The 23,957-nt window shown below is 37.4% G+C and overlaps 3 protein-coding genes across 7 annotated transcripts in view; all 3 read right to left on the bottom strand.

The window, feature by feature from the left end:
* Positions 1-1,946: 1,946 nt before the first annotated feature.
* On the bottom strand, positions 1,947-3,365 carry LOC306889847 (phospholipase A2-like). Its single transcript, XM_079449185.1, has 4 exons — positions 3,286-3,365; positions 2,907-3,057; positions 2,234-2,367; positions 1,947-2,164 (listed from the first exon to the last, which is right to left on the bottom strand). Exons 1-4 carry the CDS (start codon positions 3,332-3,334, stop codon positions 2,046-2,048), a joined length of 453 nt encoding a protein of 150 aa, XP_079305311.1. The 5' UTR covers positions 3,335-3,365; the 3' UTR covers positions 1,947-2,045.
* A 280-nt stretch (positions 3,366-3,645) lies between these two features.
* prkab1a (protein kinase, AMP-activated, beta 1 non-catalytic subunit, a) lies at positions 3,646-9,038 on the bottom strand. 2 transcript variants are annotated; one of them, XM_079448550.1, is made up of 8 exons: positions 8,882-9,038; positions 7,211-7,426; positions 6,956-7,125; positions 6,477-6,570; positions 6,279-6,393; positions 6,051-6,184; positions 4,812-4,880; positions 3,646-4,727 (listed from the first exon to the last, which is right to left on the bottom strand). In XM_079448550.1, exons 2-8 carry the CDS (start codon positions 7,355-7,357, stop codon positions 4,650-4,652), a joined length of 807 nt encoding a protein of 268 aa, XP_079304676.1. In that variant the 5' UTR covers positions 7,358-7,426; positions 8,882-9,038; the 3' UTR covers positions 3,646-4,649. The 2 variants fall into 2 exon arrangements, with proteins under 2 accessions (XP_079304676.1, XP_079304677.1); XM_079448551.1 differs by lacking the exon at positions 8,882-9,038 and adding an exon at positions 8,687-8,869.
* Positions 9,039-14,106: 5,068 nt separating this feature from the next.
* The window catches only part of phf24 (PHD finger protein 24), a 41,388-nt gene continuing 31,537 nt past the window's right edge, over positions 14,107-23,957 (bottom strand). For 2 of the 4 annotated variants that reach the window (XR_013786180.1, XR_013786182.1), the window contains exons 5-9: positions 23,635-23,837; positions 21,633-21,799; positions 18,494-18,583; positions 15,911-16,079; positions 14,107-15,409 (exon numbers count right to left, since the gene is read on the bottom strand). Coding sequence is in view for 1 of the 4 variants with exons in the window: in XM_079447971.1 (XP_079304097.1) it covers positions 15,983-16,079; positions 18,494-18,583; positions 21,633-21,799; positions 23,635-23,837 (557 nt within the window). In the remaining 3 variants the exon portion in view is untranslated. Of the gene's footprint in view, positions 15,410-15,877; positions 16,080-18,493; positions 18,584-21,632; positions 21,800-23,634; positions 23,838-23,957 lie in introns of those variants that run through there. The other 2 variants (XR_013786181.1, XM_079447971.1) reach the window with 2 other exon arrangements.

Here is a 23,957-nt window from a genome sequence, read left to right as displayed (position 1 = left end):
TCATTGAGAATTGAGAATATACAACAATTTGTGTATTCAAAAGCCTCACCAACATATATCAGTAATTGATGAAAGTTTTTCTATAAACAAGTTTAGGAGATGTTTGATTTAAATGTGTCTTTGGGCATATGTGTTTATTTTTATTTTATTTTTGCGAACAGACTATTAGGTCAAAATACAATATAAATAGGCTACATTTTTGAAAGTCATATTTCACAGTAAACCCACACAAAACAACACACCTACACAACTAAATGTTGTAATAAAAAAAGATATACTTTTATAACATTTACTTGTTTTGAAATAACATAGTAATATTCGTACACAAACACATCATTTTCTTTGATACAGAGGTAAATATTGAATTAGAAACACTAAGGATAAAGCTTATTATAGCGACTCCTAGTGGCGGATATTTGGATTACAAGACTTCTTTAGGAAAGCACACACTAAAAATAACCTCAACATGTCTTAACAGAAAACACAATGAAAAGCAGCATGCAAAGTTAAAACTTATTTTTGAACGTTTGCCTATACCTGTGATGCCCAGTGTTTTATAAACAAAGTTCAGTTACCAGACATTTTTACCAGACCTGCTGACCTGATTTTAGAAATAAGATTTAAGCTGTCTACGTTAAGCGTGACCCACAACTGACTTCAACTACACTATGTTCTTGGCAGACACTTTTCCCCTCAGAATTAACCTACAAATCAGCATTACACCTACCAATTGACATACCTGCAAACAAAAGATGTACTGTAAACCTAAACATTCCTGCTTTTAAAGACCTCGCCTGTGTCTGTATGCTGCTGCTCTAGAACATTTCAAGACAAGTTCTGCATGCCTGTGTGTTCCAATTACGCTAATAATGAGAAAGTGAATTAAATGACAATCTGCCAAAATAACTAATTATGTTATTTGTGTGTTGTGTTATTTCTAAAAACAGACATAAGAAGTGCAATTGCATGACTCTCCTTAAATCGGTTGAAGGTTTACAGAGAGTAGAACTAGACAGAAAAGTCACAGAGCTCACCAGATCGCAAAATTTTGTGTATTTTGTAAAAAATCTTCTGTTTGTGAGGAGGATGTGCAGTGAAACAAAATAAAAAATAAAATCGAAATGCATTTGGTAATAAAAGTACAAAATCTTTGTATATAATCTTTGGTCTAATATAAAGATCAAATTTACAAAATTTGATACGCAATATACAAAACGGACTAATTTGTTCATAATCTGACAAACTTTTAAAGGCTTAAATGTTTTAAATCAGTTTTACTGTAAATTGTACGTTTGTCTGAATTTCTTTGCAAAACTTATATTTCACATATTTTCAGTGGTGTTTTGTTTTAAAGCATTATTGTTTCAAAGAGATAGTTCACCGAAAAATGAAAATTCTGTCATCATTTACTTATCCTCTTGTCATTTTTAATATGACTTTCTTTCTTCTTCAGAACACAAACTTGAACTATCCCTTTAAAGTAAAACATGATTTAACACATCCTTAAATATAATAAAACATCATTACATTACAAAACAAAAGCAAATGATTTTCAAATACCAAACGTCTTTAGTGATATGATGAGGTTTAGATTGTTTGTGGCTGATCATTTTTTCTAAATGTGTTGCATCAGTGCCATCATGATGAATAACATCCATTCCAAGTCCCAGATTTTGATCCCCAAATCAATTACATGCCATTATTTTTAATTTAATGAGCTCACATATTTGTTCTGCAGGCTCATTGGTGACTCTATACACCCTGTACGTCAATAAGAAAATCCTACATGCATCATTTCTAGTGAATAATGCAACATTCACAAGCCTTGTTAAACGAGGGTTTAACCACACTGTCACTAAACATAAAATCATTACCACAGTATTGTAAATATAACATTTGTTTTGAAACACAACCATGGTGTAAATGGTCTAGATGTGATTGTACTTTTTATTACTGACTCCTGATTTAGCTTTTTTATATAACATATCGCGTACAAAAATATCTAGAGAAAAGTGGTATGGAGGCTAAGTGCTTGAAACAAAACTTTATTTGCAGCGGTCACTGGGAAGGCGCACATTCTCTTCATTGTAGGGAGCTTCTGCAAAGCATTCAGCTGCTTTCTTGTCACAGTCACAGATGAACATTGCACACTCGTTGTTGTCACCTTTTGAGTTAAAAAGAGTTTTAAGGATTCTGCGTATACTCAAAAGGATTGTGTAAAATATTGACTCACTGCTGCAAGTGACTTTCTGGGATGATTTGTCGCAGCTGAACGAATAGGACATGGTGTATGGGTTATCCACTATGGGCACACATTTGTCATGCCGTTTGGCCTCTCTGTAGCATTTGTCATGCACTTCACAGCATCTGTGGAGGAACATGATTAAATGTGAAACGAACAAAGATTGTGTGATCTTTACAAGTAAACCTGATCGTGTAAAGTGGCCCAAAACACATTCGGACTCTATGACCTTTTATTTCATTTTTTTCCAGAACTAACTTATCTACAGGTCAGCAAAATTATATTCATATGACATAAACCGATAAGTTTGACAACGCAAATACTTTTTAATACGTTTTTACACAAGTTTATTTGAATCTTATTGCTGTAAATAGTTGAAGATAAAACATATAATGCATTTGGCAGACGCTTTTATCCAAAGCTATCACGTTCAATTATACTATACATTTGTTTCTGAGTATGTGCAATCCCTTTGCTCGAACCCATGACCTTGGCATTGCTAGCGCTATGCTTAGGAAAGCAATTGAATTCTTGAAAACTATGCTTTAAAATGAAGTTCACATTTTTTCATGTCATACAGACACGTCTTAAATTCTACGTGCTGACACTGTATATGTGAAAACATAACCACGAATATAGACTTTTTGTGGTTTTCACGTCTGACCTATCCAACTCATCCACAGGTGTACCAGATCCACCCAAACCACAATAGCAGCCGTAGTCAGCATAGTCCAGAATAGGCCTGCTGTCCGGCACAGTGCAGAGAATCATCTCTCTCAGGTGCCATACAGCTCTATTATCAGGTAAAGCCCCAGCTGGAATACATAATAAACAAATACTTTTATTTCCGTATCAATAAAGTAAAGAAATGTTGAAGTGAACCACTTCTTTAGCACAACAAAGTCAGTGCATTAGTTAACATGAACTATACACACTATGAAAAAAAAGCATTATGAATAATATACGTTTCTTTTACTTCATACACATTGTTTAGTTAGTGGTGATATTCTAGCTCTTGACGACTTGTTAAACATGTTACTCACCCAAAGTGAGTCCAATGGCTAGCAGAAGAACAGCACTGAGGGCAGTCATGGTCTTTGGCGCAGTGTTCTACTATCCACCTGACCCTGCTTGCATTTTATGCAATTCTCACAGCCTTGATACACGTGTCACTTAAAGATAAACTTCCACTATGCACATTTCAGAAAACACATGTAGAGATACATGCCGTTCCCACGCTCGGCTCTACCCGTAAAATATGTGTTTATGAAATGCATTGTTTGAATTCTTTTTCTATGACTTGTCTATACAGCAGCATGGGAAAGTTCAAAGCTTTAAAGATGAAAGCATGGTGAGATCGTTATACCTCAAATTCAAAACATTTTGAAGGACACGAGTGTGTTAGAAGCGAGTCAACACATTTCAAAAACGTTTGTGTTGTTATTGTTTTATTTCACAGAACACAGATTTCAGAAGACAGAATGATGGGGTTTTGTGGTTGCTATTGTTCAGTGTATTTGTGGTGTGACTCAAAATGTAATTAAGAAATGAAAAATAAAGACCACATAAAAATAAATTGTATTTTTTAAACTAACACTTGAGAATTGTCAACGTCACAAACAAAGGTCAGCAGTTCTTCTGTAATGTTTCTATATTTGGTCCTAAAAAAGATCAATGTGCTTCCTAATATGTATTCAAATTAACATTTATCTACACAAGCATGTCAAAATAAACGCAAAAAGAAACAATATACAAGTTAGGATTTTCTACATTCATTCAAGAACATCTAAATCTATTCTGCTTTGTGCTGCTTTATGATCAACTCAAAGTAATAGTTCACCCAAAATGTCATAATTTTCTCGCCCTCGGGTTGTTCCAAACCTGTATGAATCTCTTTGTTCTGCTGAACACGAAGGAAGATAGTCTGAAGAATGTCGATAACCAAACAGATCTCATCCCCATTTACTGCCATATTGGGGAAAATAAATACTATGGAAGTCAACGGGGGATGAGACCCGTCTTGTTTCTTCAGAATATCTTCCTTTGTGTTCAGCAGAACAAAGAGATTTATACAGTTTTGGAACAATCTGACTAAATGATGACGGACATTTTTGGACGAACTATCCCTTTTCAGTCAAACTAAAGTTCAGTTCTTTTGGCCTCTATAAACAAGCACAATTTACAAAGAGCGTACTAACGTCTAAAAGATGAACTGACTGATATATTTTATCTCCAAAGCCATTTGTGTGTTTCTGGTTAGCTTATATTCAGAAATATACCGATTTCTCTGTGCATCTCTATTTACAATAATACACACTATAAAGACAGAGCAAAACTAAACTATACAAATTTAAAATAAGTCATAGCATTTGAAATTGGTCGGTTTTCTCAGACGAACAGACGGAGATCAGATTGGCTTGTACAGCAGTGTTGTGACATATTTCTTCTTATAACGATGGGTTGCACTCAGAACCATTACGCCATCCTGTCAGAGAGCCGAAGGAGATATAGATTCATCAGAACAGACTAATAAATCAATACTGCTTGGTCTCTTTCAGCCATTTCTTACCTTAATGGACAGAGCATACAGGTGATTAAGCATGACGTGGTTGGGCTCGGGAAGTAAAGCTGGATCACACTGTTAGGAAACAAATGTACATTTTTCTTCATCCGTGCAGTAATCGCGAATTCATTCAGATTGATGCTGTCATCTTTACAGTGTCTTACAGTGAAATATGCAAATGACAATGTAAACCAATGCAAAAGATGAAATATAATTGTAATCTATAATTGTTAACTGTAATCTATGTTTCATTATGATACAAAATAGCATATGAAAGATCCTTATCATTAGTTTTTGTTCTAAATTTTTCCTGTCGCACCACAAGACATTTATTTGTCAATAAACAGATTTGGAAGTTTACTTCTGTTTTAGAAGGAAAATCACATTTTCTAATACTAACACTTACTTTTCTATTTCTAACCTGCATTTTATAGAGTAATATGCAGGGTTTCTTTTTTGTCTTTTTAAGTTGTTTTGCCAGACAGTGCAGTTCATAGACAGGAAATGAATGGATGAGAGAGAGGGGTACATGAGCCGGAATTCAAACTTGGGTCGCCCGCACACGCATTCCACTGGACCCCTGGCACTGTCGTAATATGCAGGGTTGCCAGATTTCCGTAACAAAACGGTCCAATGGCGAATCAAAACTAGGGGGAGTTTCTTTCCTCAAAACAAATACCTCTCCTCTACCTAAAATACATATTTAACAGTCACTTTTATGCATTACGCTGTTTCCTCTTAAAAATAGTAGTAAATATGACAGTCTTTTTCATAAATAACTTCATTTTACCTTTAACACATGAAGGATGAACCAAATCTTTCTACTTTAAACCTTCTGAACAAAAAACAATCCACGGCAAGAGTATACAAGTACCTCTACTTATAAACAGGGTGGTAACAACATCATGGTCTTGGATTTAAATCCAAGGAAATAGACAAATTATTTGAACATCCTATTATTGCACCACAAGTCCATTGTTTATGGCAAATATGTTGCTACTGTACCTCTGCTACTTTCTTATCTCAATTTTATCCTAAATTATTCAGTTTATGAATGTCAAATCTAGCACCTGTTGTACAAATCTCATTGAGTTTCAAAGTGTGCTTAAAATCCTAAAAATGAAAAGGAATTTAACCAATGTACAGTTTCACAAAGCAAGAAAACACACTGCCGGCACTGCAAAAATCTTTAGATGACTGTCAGATAAAAATTGTTTTGTGGAAAGAGTTAGTGCAAATCCTCACCGAGATGCCCGTGTCCTTGTTGAGAATGACCTGTAGGAGATGAGGTGGTAGAATCGGAAGAGATTTGAATTTCTCTTCCTGTTTGGGTACGTAAGCGTCCTGATGATACGGTCCAGGAGGAGAGCTGGACAGGTCTGGAATCAACAGGCACAACGATGACGAGACGATTTTAGAGTGTATTGTACATTTCAATGCATTTTTTGACTACCTAAGTCATTGTGTTCACACCTGATATGTCCGAACATTTCTGTGAATCCACCATCAGAGCATCAAACACCTCAAAGTCTGTCGTCTTCACCTGGATGATGTTGTTAACCGTGCCAAGCTGGTTGGTCACCACAGGCTAAGGAGAAGAACGTGTCAATGTTGTGTTCCTCATTTGTTTGAAACACACTAATCGATGATGTCAATTGATGTCTCATTTACCTCCGCTGGGTCATGTGTCCACTGCCCATCCACGAAGAACTTATACTGGTGCTCACCCTCAGGCAAATCCACAATGGCCACAAAGTTGTTTTGACTATTGAATCACAATGTTACACAAACATCTTTAAAGTGATAGTTTACCCAAAAATGATATTTACTCAATTCAAACACAAAAACACAAAAGATAATATTTTGAAGAATGTTGTTAACTGGCCCCAATTCACTTGCATTGGTTTTGTGTCCATACAATAGAAGTGAATGGGGGCCAATGCTGTTCAGTTACCAACTTTCCAGCAAAGGATGACAGAAAGTTCCTTTTTTGGGTGAACTATCACTTTAAGACTTTAAAATATTAAATATTAACAAACAAAAAAATTAAGTGCTTCTGGAAAGGAATTGTTGACAAAACGGTCTATAATGGCTTCAGCACAAAATCTGTGAGTAGTTATCATTATTTAATATCCAAGATATGTACACACCTTTTAATCAAAGGAATCTTGCTGGTCCAATTGTTAAAGGAGCCTGAAATAAACACTTCATTTCCAGCTCCAGTCCATCGAAACACGGTGGGCCGGTCCAGGTCCGAACCCTTGCCACTGGTCTCCAAGTCTGGTGTCCAGTCAAGAAACTCTTCTTTTTCTAATGGTGCCTAATAGAAGCACACTTCTTCAGCATTCACGCTTTACCTAAACCACGACAGCTTGATTTTAGCCAATAAAAGAACGGCAACCTACTTTTATGTCCTCCCCGTGAAATATATCGGCATCTTCGGGGCTGTCCATCAGAATTTTGGGACGATCTCCCTCCTTGGTTCCTCGACTATCCCTCCTGTGGGCTTTTTCTTGGCCCATGCCTGCCCTCTCACTGCTTGTGTTACCCATAGTGCTTTAACAAGCCAAAGCAGAGGTCACAGAGGGTGAGCGGCCAGCTGGCCGGGGGTTAAAAATGATCTGTAACCAAATACAAACCCCACAGCACAGTGTAAAATAAACATACAGATTTTTATTTAATGCTGTGCAATAATTTCAAAATACACAATTCTGCGGTTATATACGGTACTTATTTGGGAAAATTTACTTTTTTAATAGAAATCATTAACATAATTACAGTTAGCATTGTATTAAAATCCTCTTCAACACAACCTTTGCTTGACACACTGACTTTACTCAGTTTTGCAGATCTGCACCCTCAAAGACCCTGTTAAATGGTTTGTGTGCATAATTGACATTTTCTGTCTTGATATAGTTCTCCTTGAAACAGGAACGCACTAAAAGCCGGCAAAATAAATACTTTTAAGTTTGAACTGTTAGCAGTGCAGTGCACTATAAGTCGTTTTCTTCCCTTTTCCTGTATGCTTCATTCAAATCAAAGGCAAGAGGCAACAGAAAAACAATAACAAGAATAAACTCACAAACAAACAGAAAATATAAAACTACATACACGGGAGGTGTTTTTTTTGGAAAGTTACATACACGGAGGTATTAATATACACAGACGTACGCATGACGTAGTTAAAAAACATAATAAAAGTTGGGAGACATGTTAAAAAACACAACCCCAAAAATCAGACTTCGTTTTCTTCACGTGTGATCAGCATTTTTAACTTTAGAAGTTACGCCTTTAATATTTTTATTAACCTTAAACTTTTAAGTGAACTGTGTCTTTTGCCAACTGTTTACCATTTGCATTAGAATAATTTAGTTTTAAGTTGCTGACAGTTTAAAAGCTGCTCATAATAATAAAATTCAGGTCAGATTAACATGCATGGTGCGTCTTTTATTAATTGTAGGACTTTTATCTGCTCTTCTTTTTCTAATAACACGAGATATCTTTATTCTCTTCTTGTGCTGCGTGTCAAGCACCGACATTTCCCGGTGGAAGCGTATTTATCTAGTTTCCACTTGCTCAACATACCAGACTTGACAACACCTGCAGCTCCGTTTATTTAATTACCGATTTAATTTCTACATTTCAAGACCTCGGGCGCAGTTTTTGTTGCTGTAAGTCTACGTGCGTTTAGAAAAAAATATTGCAAGGCAAGGTCATAAAGTCTGACAAGACGTCTTCCGAAAAACATCTCAAGGGTAAAGATAATAATACAGACACTTCAGCCAAGCTCAAACGGCTGGAAGATATATCGCCCTGATGTTAGATCCAATCGACCCGTTTAAGTTGCAAGCTGACACTGGTATAATGGGATGCAGCCATACCCACAACATTACTCATCGTATTTCATCATTTCCATCATGTGTTTTAATCGCTCTGACTGTTCAAGCGATAAACATTCATTTAATAAACCCGTGGCGGCCGCAAAACGAGCATCAACACCCAGCGCTATAACCAGAACTGTAAGAGGTGTATAATTATCATTATTACATATTTTCAATGTGCGTAATACGGCTTACCCTTTTTGTGCCTTAATGTTTATCGCGGGATGTCAGCTTGTCCAGTTAACACGCACGGTGCTTATGCTTATCACAACATATTAATGCCACTCCCCCTGTCGCGCACTGCGCTACCGCGCATGCGTATGCGGTAGGGGACCCAAGCAGTGGTTTCTCTGCGCATGCGTGCCTTGTCGCCACTAGTTTCAAAAAGCTTTATCGAACCCCGCGCTTTAATAAAGGCAAATCATCTAATGTATAGCAGAGGCTCTTCAATGTATTGTAGCTTTGTTTTTATTTCTTCGCAGAGAAAACCAAAGATGTAATTTTCTGTAAATAAAGGTCTGCAACGTCTCTTATTTGCCACTAGATAGAGACGTTTAGCCATCAGTCCGCCACATGAAAAAAGACGTGAAGGTGAGATTTCGGTCTGAGAAAGAAAATGGAATAACTGAAATTGTCATAGATAACAATTTAGTTATTTAGTGACAGCGATTGCATCAACACAGTGTTATGATATAGCTGCAAGCAGCAATGAAAGGGGTTCTAGCAGTCGAAGGCGTCAAAGTTGTTCAGAATAAGGAGAGCTATCATATAATGTAAACAGTTTGGGTATATGTCAAATGTGACGTGACAAACAATTGTTTATGCATTTCAAAAGACGCATACATTTAGCCATTTTTACTGTTATAGCGCCGCCTTGTGTCCAACGAAAAAAGTTAAGGCCATTTTAATGTGATAGGCTCTGCCCATTTTGAATTTGGTGACCGTGAAAGGAAATGTCATCTTTTTTCAATAATTATTTAACGAAGTCATCTGCATTGGTTTGGTTCCAAACGGTCGAAAAACCTAGGACTAGTTCACGAAAGTAGGTTTTTGACATCATCAGCGAATACTCCCAAACCGTTAAAATCGACAGAAGTGGTTCCAGAGGCAAAGTTGTTCAGAATGAGGAGAGCTATCGTATGATATACATAGTTTGAGTATATGTCAAATGTCACGTGATACAGAATTGTTTATGCACTCCAAAAGCTTTATATATTATATACAATAAATATATATATAGTGGCTTTGTGCATGTAAAAACAAGAACAACACAAACTTCCCTGTCAAAAATACATCTACTAGATTCAATAGTTATCATGAACACTGCAATGGTTTGTTTTGGAAAATTATGGTCTGTGTGGGTCTCTATTGGTGCGGTGTTATTTGGCAAATGGGAACCACTGAAACGGCATTTAAATAAGGCCTAAACAGAAACGACACTCTATAATGGTTTTAATGGTAAACAGCTGATGGTCTATAATGTAAATGGAACTTGTGTTACTTTTTACAGCTGGCATGAATATGTGTGAAAAATGGCACTGTTTTGTTTAGATGTGTAAATGTACTGTTTTTTACTGTTAACGCTCATCTTCAAGTTTTATTGTGCATCATGCGAAGTACAATTACTCCCCCACTAGCTTTCCTTCTGTCATACCCAGTGTTACAGGCCAACCTCTCTCTCCTCTTTCTCACCCACCCACTCAAACATCCACAGTTCAAGAAATGCTGTTTTGAGTGCAGGAACATCTGAGAGCAACGGGTAACATAGCTTTTGCTTTGCTGTATCAAAGATTTCTGTGTTCATGTGTCAGGCTTGTCTGTGTTAAGCAGTTCCCTAACCATCTGACAGGCGGCATTTGAATATCAGAATTTGCATTTATGTTTCGCTTTTAGTATATACAGACTGCACAGTTTTTCTTGTACACAAACAGAGATTTTGAAACAAAAAGGTGCACAGATAATAAACAAAAAATATACTTTTGTGGAAAACTGGCAGATATGTTTGATCAGCTTTAAAGCTTGGAAGTATATTCTGAGGGGAAAATGAGACAAGGTTTCATGTTAATCCTCAAAGGCTGACAATTTCCATAAGTGTAACAATTTACTTTCATGATGCTACCTTAAACAACACAGTTTCCTTTTAGAAGAGAGATTTCTGCTTTTGAAACATTAGACTCGCTGCTTTAATAATTTTGTCAGGATTGTTTTTGGCAGACAGCCTTCAGTTGGCAAATCATAACACTACTGGAATTTCATGCGAAGGCAACATTGCATTACACTGAGTTTTATAGTAATGATGGCTGAAATACCTCAGTATAATGTATTGCAATGTATGTATATGAATGTAATTTTGTGCAATATCTTAATAACCAAAAGACCCTTTGGGTCTGGCAAATGATCTGTTGCATTGTGATGTAACAGTGTTATGGAGGAAGTGCAAACACATTGTGTGTGAGGCAGAGAGAACCATGTGGCACTGAATTTATGATCAGCTCTAAGGGTAAAGCATGTTTGAGGTTACACCGTCATAGAGCCACAGGTAAAGGAGGTCATGGGAGTGCGTTATGACTGAAGAAGAACCGTTGAATATTTCATTACATCTGCACTCAAAAATAGAGACAAAGATTGTCAGGTGAGACCTCCAGAGTATGAGCTAAGACAGTTGTGTTTCCATCAGATGTGATGTGAAATCTGAATGTATTACAAACTGGATCTAAAATATAAAATGTGGTATGGTAGGACAAGACTAAGCAGTTGTCAGGAAAAATGCAAAGGGTTATGGATGGGTCATTTTCAGTTGAAACTTGAAATCTACATTTTCAGGGAATGTATTGTCAATATATTGAATCATCTGTTTTACTAAAACCCCTGATGATAAGAGTCCAGGCATCAGAAAAATATCATGCACGAGTTATGGATGTGACAAAAAAGGACGCACATTTCTGAGAGATGACATACTTTGTAGAATTAAAATGTACAAACTAGAAGCAATAACACCCAACAAATGGAGAAGGGATGACTCTTCATAGACCACAAATTAGTTATTTTATTTAAATTTTCATGTGGCCTTTTATGAAGCATATAGACCGTTTTGTGACAATTCACTTACCTGTCTATGTACAAGCACACAAAAACATCACATTAGTATTTATTCCACCAAATATTGATATATTTTAAATAATTATTTCATCTTAAGGGTGGGCATGAAATTGTCCAAAAGTATTAAAAAAATTGAGTCTGATTTAAGACAATTAACATATTTTACATTCATTTGTTTAAATCACAACTAAGCGCACATTTTTCCATTTCATTACTGTGTTGTACAGTCATGATAAAAAACAATTGGCCTTAAAATAGACCGGCAAAATTTCTCTATGCAAAATGTTTTGTTCTGTATCTTTTATTAAAGTCGCTTTCCATGACTTTCAAAAGCAAAACAAGTAAAGTGCACTTATGAAGATGATTTACACCAATAAAATCTTTCATCAACTGACTAATGTCGCGACCGTTCAGAGTCCCCGGCGCCGGCATACTGCCAAACTGTCCTTCTCCTCATCGCTTAATAACTAATGAGTGATGCCATCAACTGCTGATGAGACACCATCTCTCATAACCTTGATGTTGGGGAATTTATCGAGCACCAGGCTCAAGATGAAAGGATTGGAAATATGTAGACTTTTTAAAAGACTAACCTCTAGCCAGGGCATTGGTTTCACTTCAAAAGCAGAGGACACTTGAAATCCATCCTCAGATATAATCTAATGCACGGACGCAAAGCATGTAATTTGAATCTTATACTAAAACCGTTCCAAATGGCAGTATGATATTTCCAACAGAATATCAGATTTAGGACAGGCCCGGAGGACCGTGTGGTGACAGAGACACTGTGCATTCACAAATGTGTAAAAAGCATTTCTGTCAGACCTGCAACTGCAAGTTCCCTCAGCGGTGTGGGCACAACCTTTCTTTCATTAGGTTCATCTCCAGATGTTCACCAGTGGAGACAAGGGGGGGTAGATATCACTTTTTTAGTTTTTACAAGCTAAATTAAAGCTAATAGGTGAATTCCCATTAGTAAAAGATATGCAGTTGGATGCAAAGTGCGTCGTGTTTATTTGTTACACAATATGAATGTGGTGGAGGTTCTGTGTGTAATACTCAAACATTTCCATTTTAGAAATATTAGAAAAATGTTTGAAGCATGAGTGAACAGTTTTGGGAGAGATGTTAGCTTTTGCAAGTGAGCTATAGTGTAAGACTGTTTTGCCAAATGATCTTAGAATTTTGAGAATGTAATTTCTGTTTCAAGAAATGAGCCAAAGCAATGGAGAAAAACTGTAACATAAAATGAAAGTCTGATTCGGCTAGGAAAAAAATATTGTGATCACTATCAAAGCATTACCATCACTACTGAATGTGTGTGTCACGGCCGAAACATAGGATTTTGGGTCAAAAATAAAGCATATTACATGATCAACTAAGATGTTTTGATGGTGTTTGGTTCAATGTATACATAAACTAATGAATATTTAATTTTAAAATCGGTTTGATAAATAGTATGCCTTTTACAAAGAAAGATTTGATTTAAATTAATCAAATCTCATAAATTACACTTGAGATATTGTTAAAATTTTAAATGTTATTGACATGTGGAAACAGTTTTTTTAAATAGCAAAAATATATTTAAAAAGTAGATTAACATCTAAATATATTAACATGTAAATATAATCATTCTTATTACATTATATATTGTTGTGTTTCGGCAGTGGCAACATTTGGGAAGAGGAAGAATTTACAATAAGAAAATAAACAGCACAATTACTAGAAATGTGCACCTTTGATATTTTACTATTTGCGTTATTTGGATTTTTTTAAAGATTTTCCATCTCTGATTTTGCACCATAGAATGGCCCATATCTAGAAAGAAATCTTACAGCATTTTATTGTTTCATTTAACATAATTATTTAATTACAGAATAAAACTGTTAGGTGTATGCTAACATGAAAAACATCAAATTTCACTTTACAAAAACTGTTGTTTTACAGCATTTTTCTGTTGTCTCATATGCTTACCGTTTTTATGGATATTGTTATTGTGTACTACGTAATGGCAGATTTGATAGCTCACATAGCATATCCTTCAGTATTATCAATAATATTGTGTTATCAGCTAAAGAGAAAATTATCGAGACTTAGTCTTGCCTGAAACTTTTTATCATGGATGGATAGATTTGGTTGGTGGCTGGGGGGTTATAGGTTATTGACAGATATACAGAAAAAAAGAACAGATATTTAGAACAGATATTTAGATTAGATAGATAGATAGATAGACAGACAGACAGACAGACAGACAGACAGACAGACAGATAGATAGATATAGATCCACTTTATGCTCTCAATAACGTTCCAGTCTAATTTTTGGAGTTAACATCATGCATTTATTTTCAGCATTATACCAGCAAAACTCGCACAGTATTGCACAGTCCCTTGAAATAATTGCCTTGATCAATCCAACATCAACAGTCCATAAGCAAATACAGTAAATATGACCATATAAACACTGTTATTAGGCTTCACACTCCTCATAAAGTTTTGTACACAGAGTTAAAAGCGAGGTGCTATTTTACAGGAGTGTGCATGTTTATGACTAACAATAAAAAAGGTTTAGATATTAGATGTTTTTTTCTCCGCACCACAACTAAGAACAAATTCAAATGGATCTATTGCAAAAATATGTGGAAGAAAGGAAGGATGTTAGGAAGGACGAAATATCCGAGTCAGAGTCATATAGGCAGTAAGTTCTAAACCTGATTATCAACAAAAGTTGCATTTTAATTGGCATTGGAGTTATTTGGAAGATTGTACATTTGCATCCGCTATAAGGTAACCATTGGGAAATGCCACATTTACAGGAGTTACATGGTTTTACAGACCCTGCGGGAAAATAGAAAGGGGATTAAATAAATCAGATAAAGAAACATGAAATAAAACAACAACTGTTTATGAAAATGGATTATGGTCATACGAGGCCTTCTAGCCACAGACACAGTTTTTATAATATAATAATATAAAATCTTATGGTGTCTTCACATTACACTGTTGCTACTTAAAATACATGATACAACTAAATACAATTTCAACTTTTTCTGTCTCGTTTGTGGCTTTAAATCAAAATAAATATACTTGAAACCAAAGAATGAACATTTAACAACTTCTAATTTAATATTGCGCAAATGCAAAACATTTACGGAAACTTTCGTAAATTCGCAAACATGGCGATACATCAAATCAGCATATGCATTGTGGCAGAATACTAGGTCACAAGATCCGAGAGAACCAATGATATTCATCACACCCCCATATTTGAATGGGGTGGCTGTTATTGTCTGCATTTCTACTAATCATTTTCTCTCACAAACATATTTCATTTCAGATGATTATTAACCTCCTGGAGTCAAGTGGCTTACTTACTAAAACCTTGGACCCATTAAATGGCATTACAAAACTAGGACGAGCCGGTGAACTACTCCTTTAAACTACTGCTAAAACCGTAACTGATGTAAAATGCACTGTAGTATGTTAAATGCACGTTCAAGCATTATAGTACCAGTATCACGTTTTATTTGCAGAGCCTTGTTTTCATTTATCAGACCACTGTGGTCTCAGCTTTGGGCACCTTGCAAGCTCCATTGGCAAAACCATTGTCCCAGACCATAATCCATCCTGAAGATATGGGAATAAATACACATATGATATATATTTATATATACTGTATAATGTATAATATATACGTATATATAGTTTATATATAGCATCTCTCTCTTCTATATTCTCGCTATATTTATATTCAGATTTTGTACTGAATATGAAATGTAATAAGCAAATATGCAACTGCTGATCTCACATAGGATCCTGCAAGCTGATTGGCTAGAGCCACAATTAAAATACTGTACAACGAGGCCAAAGACACTAAAAGCAAACACCGGTGCTGTGGTGCATTTTTCTGTTAACAGTGTTTTTATCCCTCTTTTTTAACTGCAGTGTTTCTCATCAGAACAACTGGTCGAAAAAAACACAAGCATACAGCCTCTAAACCTTAATTTTGGTGACAGATGTGCTATAGTTCGAGAGTGACCGTTTCATCGATGTGTAGATAGATTGTGTATTTGCAGAAGAATCCGTTCATAGCTTGTACGTCTTGTGTTGGAGATTTGTTCTCAGCACCTGTTTCTCTTCAAACTGGACCTAGGAAGTTCCCTCTAACCCGTCTGGAAATCTCAGACAATGGGGCAGTGGTTAGAGAGGCAGATGGATGTGCATGGCTGAGCTGTTGGGCCTGGCAGCCAGGATGTAGATAGCGCTTCCTCTCAGGAAGTTATCCCAGGTAACTGGTCTGAAATACACAAGAGAATCACAATGTAAGGTTAGTGCCTCAGCAAGACAACACATAGTCAAAGGCCCTTATGACACCTGGTATTGCGCTTGGTCGGTCGGATCGCAAGTGAACGGAAGAGACTCATACCTGTTTACACCTGGTGTTTTAATGCAGTAAACAAACAGACACAGCTGAACTTTGCAAACGCAGTGCTCTCTCTCTCTCTTGCTCCAACTGGTTGAGGCGCGGGCATGTTGACGTGTTCGCATGCTCCTTCTCCAGCTCTTCCTGGTTGAGGCGCGGGCATGTTGACGTGTTCGCATGCTCCTTCTCCAGCTCTTCCTGGTTGAGGCGCGGGCATGTTGACGTGTTCGCATGCTCCTTCTCCAGCTCTTCCTGGTTGAGGCGCGGGCATGTTGACGTGTTCGCATGCTCCTTCTCCAGCTCTTCCTGGTTGAGGCGCGGGCATGCTTTTTCGAGAGAACTGTTCAATAAGGGACTTCTTCCGAAACGAAGCGGATTTTCATGTTCGGAAAGAACTTTCCGAAACCAATACGAACGCTGGGGAGTGTCTCGAGCACAGAAATACTACCTCGATTTTTGGCAAGTTCACAGTGTCAAGCACGAGAAGCCAGCACGTTTAATATTGTTAAGAAGTCAGAATGCATGAAACATTGTTGCACATCCACTTTAAATCCTGTCTGGCTAATTACTGTATGTCCGTAGATGGAGAGTAGGCGTTCTCTTGTGGCTGTTTAAACGCATTCAACCACATGAGCAACTACATCATGAACACATTCCTGCCAAATATGCTTTTGACTACCTCTGGAAGTGGTCGAAAGTGGACAAGCTCAAAACTTTTAACAACCCGTTTACGCATGTATTTAGTGCCGTCCGGTTGTGATCCAAAACGACCAAAACGCACCTTAATACCAGATGTAAACAGCCCCAAAATGTTAATATCATTAACATTTTTATTCATTCATTCATTCATTCATTTTCTACCGCTTATCCGGGGCCGGGTCGCGGGGGCAGCAGTCTAAGCAGAGATGCCCAGACATCCCTCACCCTAGACACTTCTTCCAGCTCTTCCGGGGGGACACCGAGGCGTTCCCAGGCCAGCCGGGAGACATAGTCCCACCAGCGTGTCCTAGGTCTTCCGTAACAGATGCCCAAGCCACCTCAGCTGACCCCTCTCGATGTGGAGGAGCAGCGGCTCTACTCCGAGCTCCTCCCGGGTGACCGAGCTTCTCACCCTATCTCTAAGGGATCGCCCAGCCACCCTGCGGAGGAAGCTCATTTCAGCCGCCTGTATCCGGGATCTTGTCCTTTCGGTCATGACCCAAAGCTCATGACCATAGGTGAGAGTAGGAACGTAGAATGACCGGTAAATTGAGAGCTTCACCTTGCGGCTCAGCTCTTTCTTCAACACGACGGACCGGTACATCGACCGCATTACTGCACAAGCTGCACCGATCCGTCTGTCAATCTCCCGTTCCATCCTTCCCTCACTCGTGAACAAGACCCAGAGATACTTAAACTCCTCCACTTCTGGAAGGAACTCTCCACCAACCTGAAGTGGGCAAGCCACCCTTTTCCGACTGAGGACCATGGCCTCGGATTTGGAGGTACTGATTTTCATTCCAGCCGCTTCACACTCTGCTGTAAACCGTCCCAGTGCATGCTGAAGGTCCTGGTTTGAAGGGGCCAACACAAAAACATCATCCGCAAATAGCAGAGACGAGATCGTGTCGTCCCCAAACCTGACACCCTCCGGCCCCTGGCTGCGCCTAGAAATTCTGTCCATAAAAATTACGAACAGAACCGGTGACAAAGGGCAACCCTGCCGGAGTCCGACATGCACTGGGAACAAGTCCGACTTACTGCCGGCAATGCGAACCAAGCTCCTGCTTCGGCCGTACAGGGACCTGACAGCCCTTAGTAAAGGACCACAGACCCCATACTCCCGAAGCACCCTCCACAGGATGCCACGAGGGACACAGTCGAAAGCCTTCTCCAAATCCATCCAACATTTTTATTGAGCCATATTTTTATTTAGCTAGCTATATTGGCATCAAACTTAAATCATTTTTCAAAACAGTTAAACTTTCTTAAATTAAGCTAATTATAACTATTATACACTAACGGGAACGCCAATCCATATTTGGGTAGTTGACAAATAAGCCGCATGTGTAATATGGTGTGACATAGCAATACGTTTGATAAATAAAACGAACAATGAAAAAAACATATTATTAACAGTTTGTTGTTTAGCTTTGCTTTTTTGCTGTCACATCATAGGACACATGATGTTGTATTATACATGTGAAGAGCATAAGACACCAGGTTTTACAACTCTTGTGCTGACATTCTGTACCCACACACATATTAAAAACAGACACACACGCACATACACACACAAACAAACAAACCTGTTGTCATTTTCCATGGCTCTATCTCTGCTTCTCTCACTGCTGGAGCTCGCTGGACTGCTCTCAGATATTGGACCTACATGACTGATACTGCAGACAAAAGAAATCAAACAAAAACACATTTCTTTTAGTCTCTTCAACACACGCAGACGCACACACACACTTACAACCGCGAACAGCAGACAGTGGTTTTACACTCTCAAGGGTCTCAAACTCTTAATGTCCTTATGTAACCCTTAAAAAGATGAAACCTAACCTGAAGCAACTACTATGAAGGCTGATGGCTTTTTGTATGCAAGACATAGTTGGATTACAGGCAAAGATTTAAGAATTTCATTATAAAAAAAGTATATCTTATTGTGTCTGTATATATTTGTTTGTGTGTTTTATCTACATGCGTGTTTACCTTTTGGGAAACAGAATAGAAGAATTTGCTCCATGAATTGGAATTTGATTGAAAACAATCTCTTCTCCAGAACAATAAAATAAGACATAACAAACACCATCATGTCTATTTAAAAGAACCCGGCTAAATATGCAAAGATAACTTTTGTAGGAACAGTAGGCAGGATCGGGGCAGACATAGTCCAGGCACTGAATTTCAAGGTTGAGTTCCACCTCAAAATGTAGAGTATTTCCATCTTTTATCCATAAAAATGCCTCCAAAGCATTTTAAACACATAGTGTCATTTTTTGCATCTATGGTTAAAAATATAAAATATGTTCTCATCAAGAGTTCCACCACTTTACTGTAGGTACACATATGTATAAAGTACTGTATACTCTATATGCCCTCTTAAAAATAAACGTGCTTAGAAGGTAAATATTTCTTAGAAGAAACATTGTTGGTTACACAAAGAACCATTCAGTCAAAAGTTACTTACAGAACCATTTCTTTCTTACCTTCTTATAACCTGAAGAACCTTTTTCACCAGATAGAACAGTTAGTGAAACAGAAAGGATCTTCAGATGTTGAAGGTTCTTTATGGGACCTTTAAGACCAAAAAGGTTCTTCTGTGGTATTGGAAGGCACCTTTATTTTGAAGAGTGCACTGCAGGTATACAGTATATACATATATACTGTGCTTATACTCACTGCATGTCATTTAGCAAACTGTTAGCAAAATTCCATCCATTGAAATCAATTAATTTGAAATGTGAATTTGAAGCAAATGCAACAAACCAATGTGTTAAAAAGCTATCCAAACATTTTATGTAGAACCACAGCCACTGTGAGTTCAGAGTGCTGTCTGCTGTGATCTCAACTCCTCAGATGATTTTAATGAGCATAATTTAGACTGAAAGCTTAGTCGCGCCATGAATACACCAACCATCCCCACACTCAAGAACTCATTTCACCTGCTCTGCCCCTTTAAGCTGATGAGAAATATTTTTAAGGACTTCTCTGAGAGGAACAAAAGCCCTTCTTTTGATCCAGAAAATGAGAGGGCAGGATCTAATCTATAACATCAGCAGAGACAAAGAGAACTTGGGAGAGAAACGACCACAGTCTTTAACCACAACCATTTAGTTCATTAGATATTTTTAGACTTTGATTCTTTGGCCTCTGCTCTGGTAGACAGAATGGGATGATAATGATCACAATGAGAATGTTGCAGGGAAATGTATGATGTTTCTTGGGAAGTCCATGCTGATGAAATAACTTACCCCACATTGCAAGGGGAACACAATCCTGTGAGCCTGCAGCGCAAATGGACATTCACAATTGGCGGCAAGAGTAGGATGAAAAGTGGAAAAAACAACAAAGCATGGAGGATGATGTCAACACACAGACAACAGACAACTTTCACAGACAACACACACAATTACTGCAAAATACATGTAAAGAATCACACCTGGTTGGGCTTAAAGGGACCGTTCACCCAAAGAGGGAAAATTCTGTGATCGCTTACTCACCCTCGGGTTGTTCCAAATCTGTATACATTTCTTTGTTGTGATCAACATAACAAATACACAGATATTTGGAAGAATGCTTATAACCAAACAGTTCCTGTCCATCATTGACTACCATATACCAAAAATGACAATGGTAGTCAAAAGTGCCCAGAGCTGTTTGCTTTCCTGCATTCTTCAAAATATCTTCTTTTGTGTTCAACAGAACACAGAAATTTACAAAGAAATAGTTTATCTGTGTTTATCAGAACAATAGAACAATATGATGGTGAGTAAATGAAGACAGAATTCCTTTTCCCTTTAAGTTTGTTGTTATCATTTTCTGCATTTTTTTATATTTTCAAGGCCATCAAAGCTGTAAAAAACACAAATGGAAGTACTCTTAAATATCAGCTTCTACACAGTAGCCTGGATGAGCGCTTTGGGAGTTTCTCAATATTATTCATTTGCAGGAGAGCTGGGATGCTTTTAAACGGTATCAAAAGAGTTCTAATGTGCTGGACATTTGTTGGAATGCTTTTCCTTCATTGTCTGGTCCAATTCACACAGTTAATTAAAATGTTTGTTTTGGGAAGAAATGAAATCACAACCACAAATTATTTTCTCTTCAAAGCCATTTGATCAAATATGAGAAACGTTTTAGTTAAGTGTGTCCCAGCTTTTGACAGGTATGTCAGATCTACATAAATATATCAAATGAAACACACTTTCTGGCACATCAGTAAATTCACACTCGATGTTTGGATTTGGCTAAACTGATGGCGTTTTGAGAAATTAAGGGTTCAGATAAACACATGATGCATTTGAGGTACCCGGCTTCATCACCCCACAAATCACTGCAAAATGCATTATTTTGACTCCTCTGGGCTCTCAGAGTTATGAGTTATGATATTACGGTCAAAATGTATTTTGTAAAGCTCTGTCCTTTCTCTAACTGAAAAACGTTTTCTCTTCCGTGCCACAGATGGGTGCCTCGGCTGTTATGTCATCCACTGTGCGTTATGCATTAATTCAGAGTCAAACCTGACAGCAAATGCGGCATTTCAATGATTCATATTCCCTCAGCAAAGCTTCAGAATGCAAAATTAAGCTGTAATTCATGAGCAGAGATTTGGGATACATGCTAATAAAACGAGAGCATAGTGTTGGCTGCCTTTGACATGCCTTTAAAAGCTCCCTTGAACCGATATATTGTGGCCAGACACCAGACAAATGACCGACTCACCTGACACTGCAGGACTGTGACTCTTTGTTAATCTTGTAGAACCAGGATGTCTGTGCCCGCTTGGCTTCTCCAGCAGTGATGATTCCATCTTTGTCCTGGTCTAGACTCTGAAACACAGCTCGCGCCCGGTCCCTCTCCTTCGGCGTAAGAATTCTCAATAGAGAGTTCTGAATAAAAAGAAAAATGTGATTGGCATTAACCTTAGCGGGATTTTGGTACATTTTCACAGGAGATGAAGTATTAAAAGACATAATGCGTCCACACGAGGAAATACAAAACTGGTTCTTGAGAGTACATGTTCCTGGATCATGTAAATAACATTTTATGGTGTGTGCAATGTTGCCGTGTGTGAATGTAAACAGTCTGCAAAAAGCCGAAGGTGAATCAATAACAAAGTTATTGGCTTGGAAAAAAGGGAGTCGACGGTGAATCGCGTAAACAAGTCGTGCCCTTGTCGGATTCGTGAACCGCGGCGGATATACGTCACTACATATAGTCCCCGCCTACGTTTTGTTAGGACTGCCCGCGAACTTCACTCTTCTCCCCCAAACACTGTAGCTCGTGAGCATCATTCGCTGTAGACCAATCACAGCAGACTAGAACATCTGACCAATCAGATCAGAGTAGGCTGGCGGAAAGTAGGTGATTAGACAGATGATTTGCTGAACGAAGAGTCAGATAAGAATAACTGCCTATTTTAACAAAATAATAGTGTTTTACACCTTGTATGTACGTAAATTGTTGTTGGACATTACATAAACCAAATAAGGACCTTGAAAATCAAGAAATATTTACATTTTTTATTTATTATCTTTTCTGTCTTTTTTCTCTTAACTGCATTATTTTACAACATTCCAGCTGATTTCAGCAAAATACAACTTTTAATTTACAAAATGTTCAGCATCCCCACATGGCCTTTAGTTTCAATTATGTAATGTTATGAGAATTGAATGCACCTATGGTAAAGTCACTTTGAGTCATGTTGTATAGCATATTTGGCTAACTGCTCTACAAGAGGGTATGCATTGTCGTCACATTACCACGCAAACACGCCTCCTTGAGTGGCAAAAAATGGATGCTCACAATAGGAGAAACAAATAAACTGGGACTAAAACATGCAATTCATTGCTGAAATTCAAAGCAGTTGGACTTAGCGGAAATCTTTAAGAATTGCATAGGAACCGGGTGTCCTCCGTCACTATAATATTGCACGTAATTGCATTTCCTTACAGTTATTTTGTACCTGATTTCCATGCTGGGGGAAATATACAAAGCAAAGCATTAAGTAAACATTTTCTACTCGAGCAAAAGACGTTTAGCAGTTATTTAATATTACAAGATTTACATTGCTCTTCTGAATGTTTATGGTATTGACAATCCAAAATAACTGTTTGTGTTAATATATTATGTGTGTGTGGCATGTTTATTTATGTGTATATCTAAATACAATAATATACATAACACAAATATGAGTAAATCTTTGGCAAAAACCAATAACTCCGTATTAAAATCTTTTCAAATATCATGTGTGTTTTATTGTGCAATTCAAATAATATCAATCAAACTCCAGTTGGTTTTTTTTGATTATGTAATAATTACTCAGTTTTTGCAAATAAAATCTTAATTTATTAGTGTAGGCCTACATAATGTAAATGATATTTAAAATATGAATTGTGTATTTATAAATATTTATTATATTTAATAATGAATTGATTTTACAGCACTAATAATTTTAAATATTTTCTATTAATTTGATTCATGATGGTTACAAAGCATTGCCTTCTCTAACACATTTTACCACAGTTAAAGGGATTATGTTATTACAAACCAGTATGACTTTCTTTCATGAGGGTAAATAAATCATGAGGACAATTAGATTTTTGGTGAACTATCCCTTTAAATCAATTCTGTTGATTTAATATTATGGAATCGGATTAAAAAAATTCTTGATAATTTTGACTACAGTCGATGCATTAAGAAAACAATCTTTGTCTCACTTCACCTCAGTGCGGAATTTCTGCAGGACTGAAAGTGTCTCGTGGTAAAGGAAATCAGACCACTCAATATGGCCCTTCTTCTCTGGATCCAAATCTGCAAACTGGGCTAGCACCTCCTCTTCCTCCTCATCAGTCAAGTCTCTGTCAAAAAGCTGCTTGGTCACAAAGTGCCTGTATTGCAGGAGTTCATCTGATACCAAGCACGATTCTGAAGAAAAAGTAAGCTTCATCGATCAACGGAACAGAGACGCAGGCATAATTACAGAACTGACGTGATAAATGAGCAAACCTTTCATTAGCTGCTTCTCTTCAGTTCACAAAATCATAC

Source organism: Barbatula barbatula (genome assembly GCF_947034865.1).
Source record: "Barbatula barbatula genome assembly, chromosome: 24".
NCBI lineage: Eukaryota > Metazoa > Chordata > Actinopteri > Cypriniformes > Nemacheilidae > Barbatula > Barbatula barbatula.
Note: the sequence above shows the minus strand (reverse complement) of the source record. Positions and strands in the feature narration are given on the sequence as shown.

What these genes read in the sequence shown, in the direction of transcription:
- LOC306889847 (XM_079449185.1), bottom strand. Translation starts at nt 3,334, where the DNA reads ATGACTGCCCTCAGTGCTGTTCTTCTGCTAGCCATTGGACTCACTTTG. An exon ending in CCTGTGGATGAGTTGGATAG is followed by an intron (nt 2,368 to 2,906) that starts GTCAGACGTGAA and finishes GTTCCTCCACAG; the next exon opens with ATGCTGTGAAGTGCATGACA. An exon ending in CCAGAAAGTCACTTGCAGCA is followed by an intron (nt 2,165 to 2,233) that starts GTGAGTCAATAT and finishes TTAACTCAAAAG; the next exon opens with GTGACAACAACGAGTGTGCA.
- prkab1a (XM_079448550.1), bottom strand. Translation starts at nt 7,357, where the DNA reads ATGGGTAACACAAGCAGTGAGAGGGCAGGCATGGGCCAAGAAAAAGCC. An exon ending in GGACACATGACCCAGCGGAG is followed by an intron (nt 6,394 to 6,476) that starts GTAAATGAGACA and finishes TCTTCTCCTTAG; the next exon opens with CCTGTGGTGACCAACCAGCT. An exon ending in TGTATGCTCTGTCCATTAAG is followed by an intron (nt 4,728 to 4,811) that starts GTAAGAAATGGC and finishes GCTCTCTGACAG; the next exon opens with GATGGCGTAATGGTTCTGAG.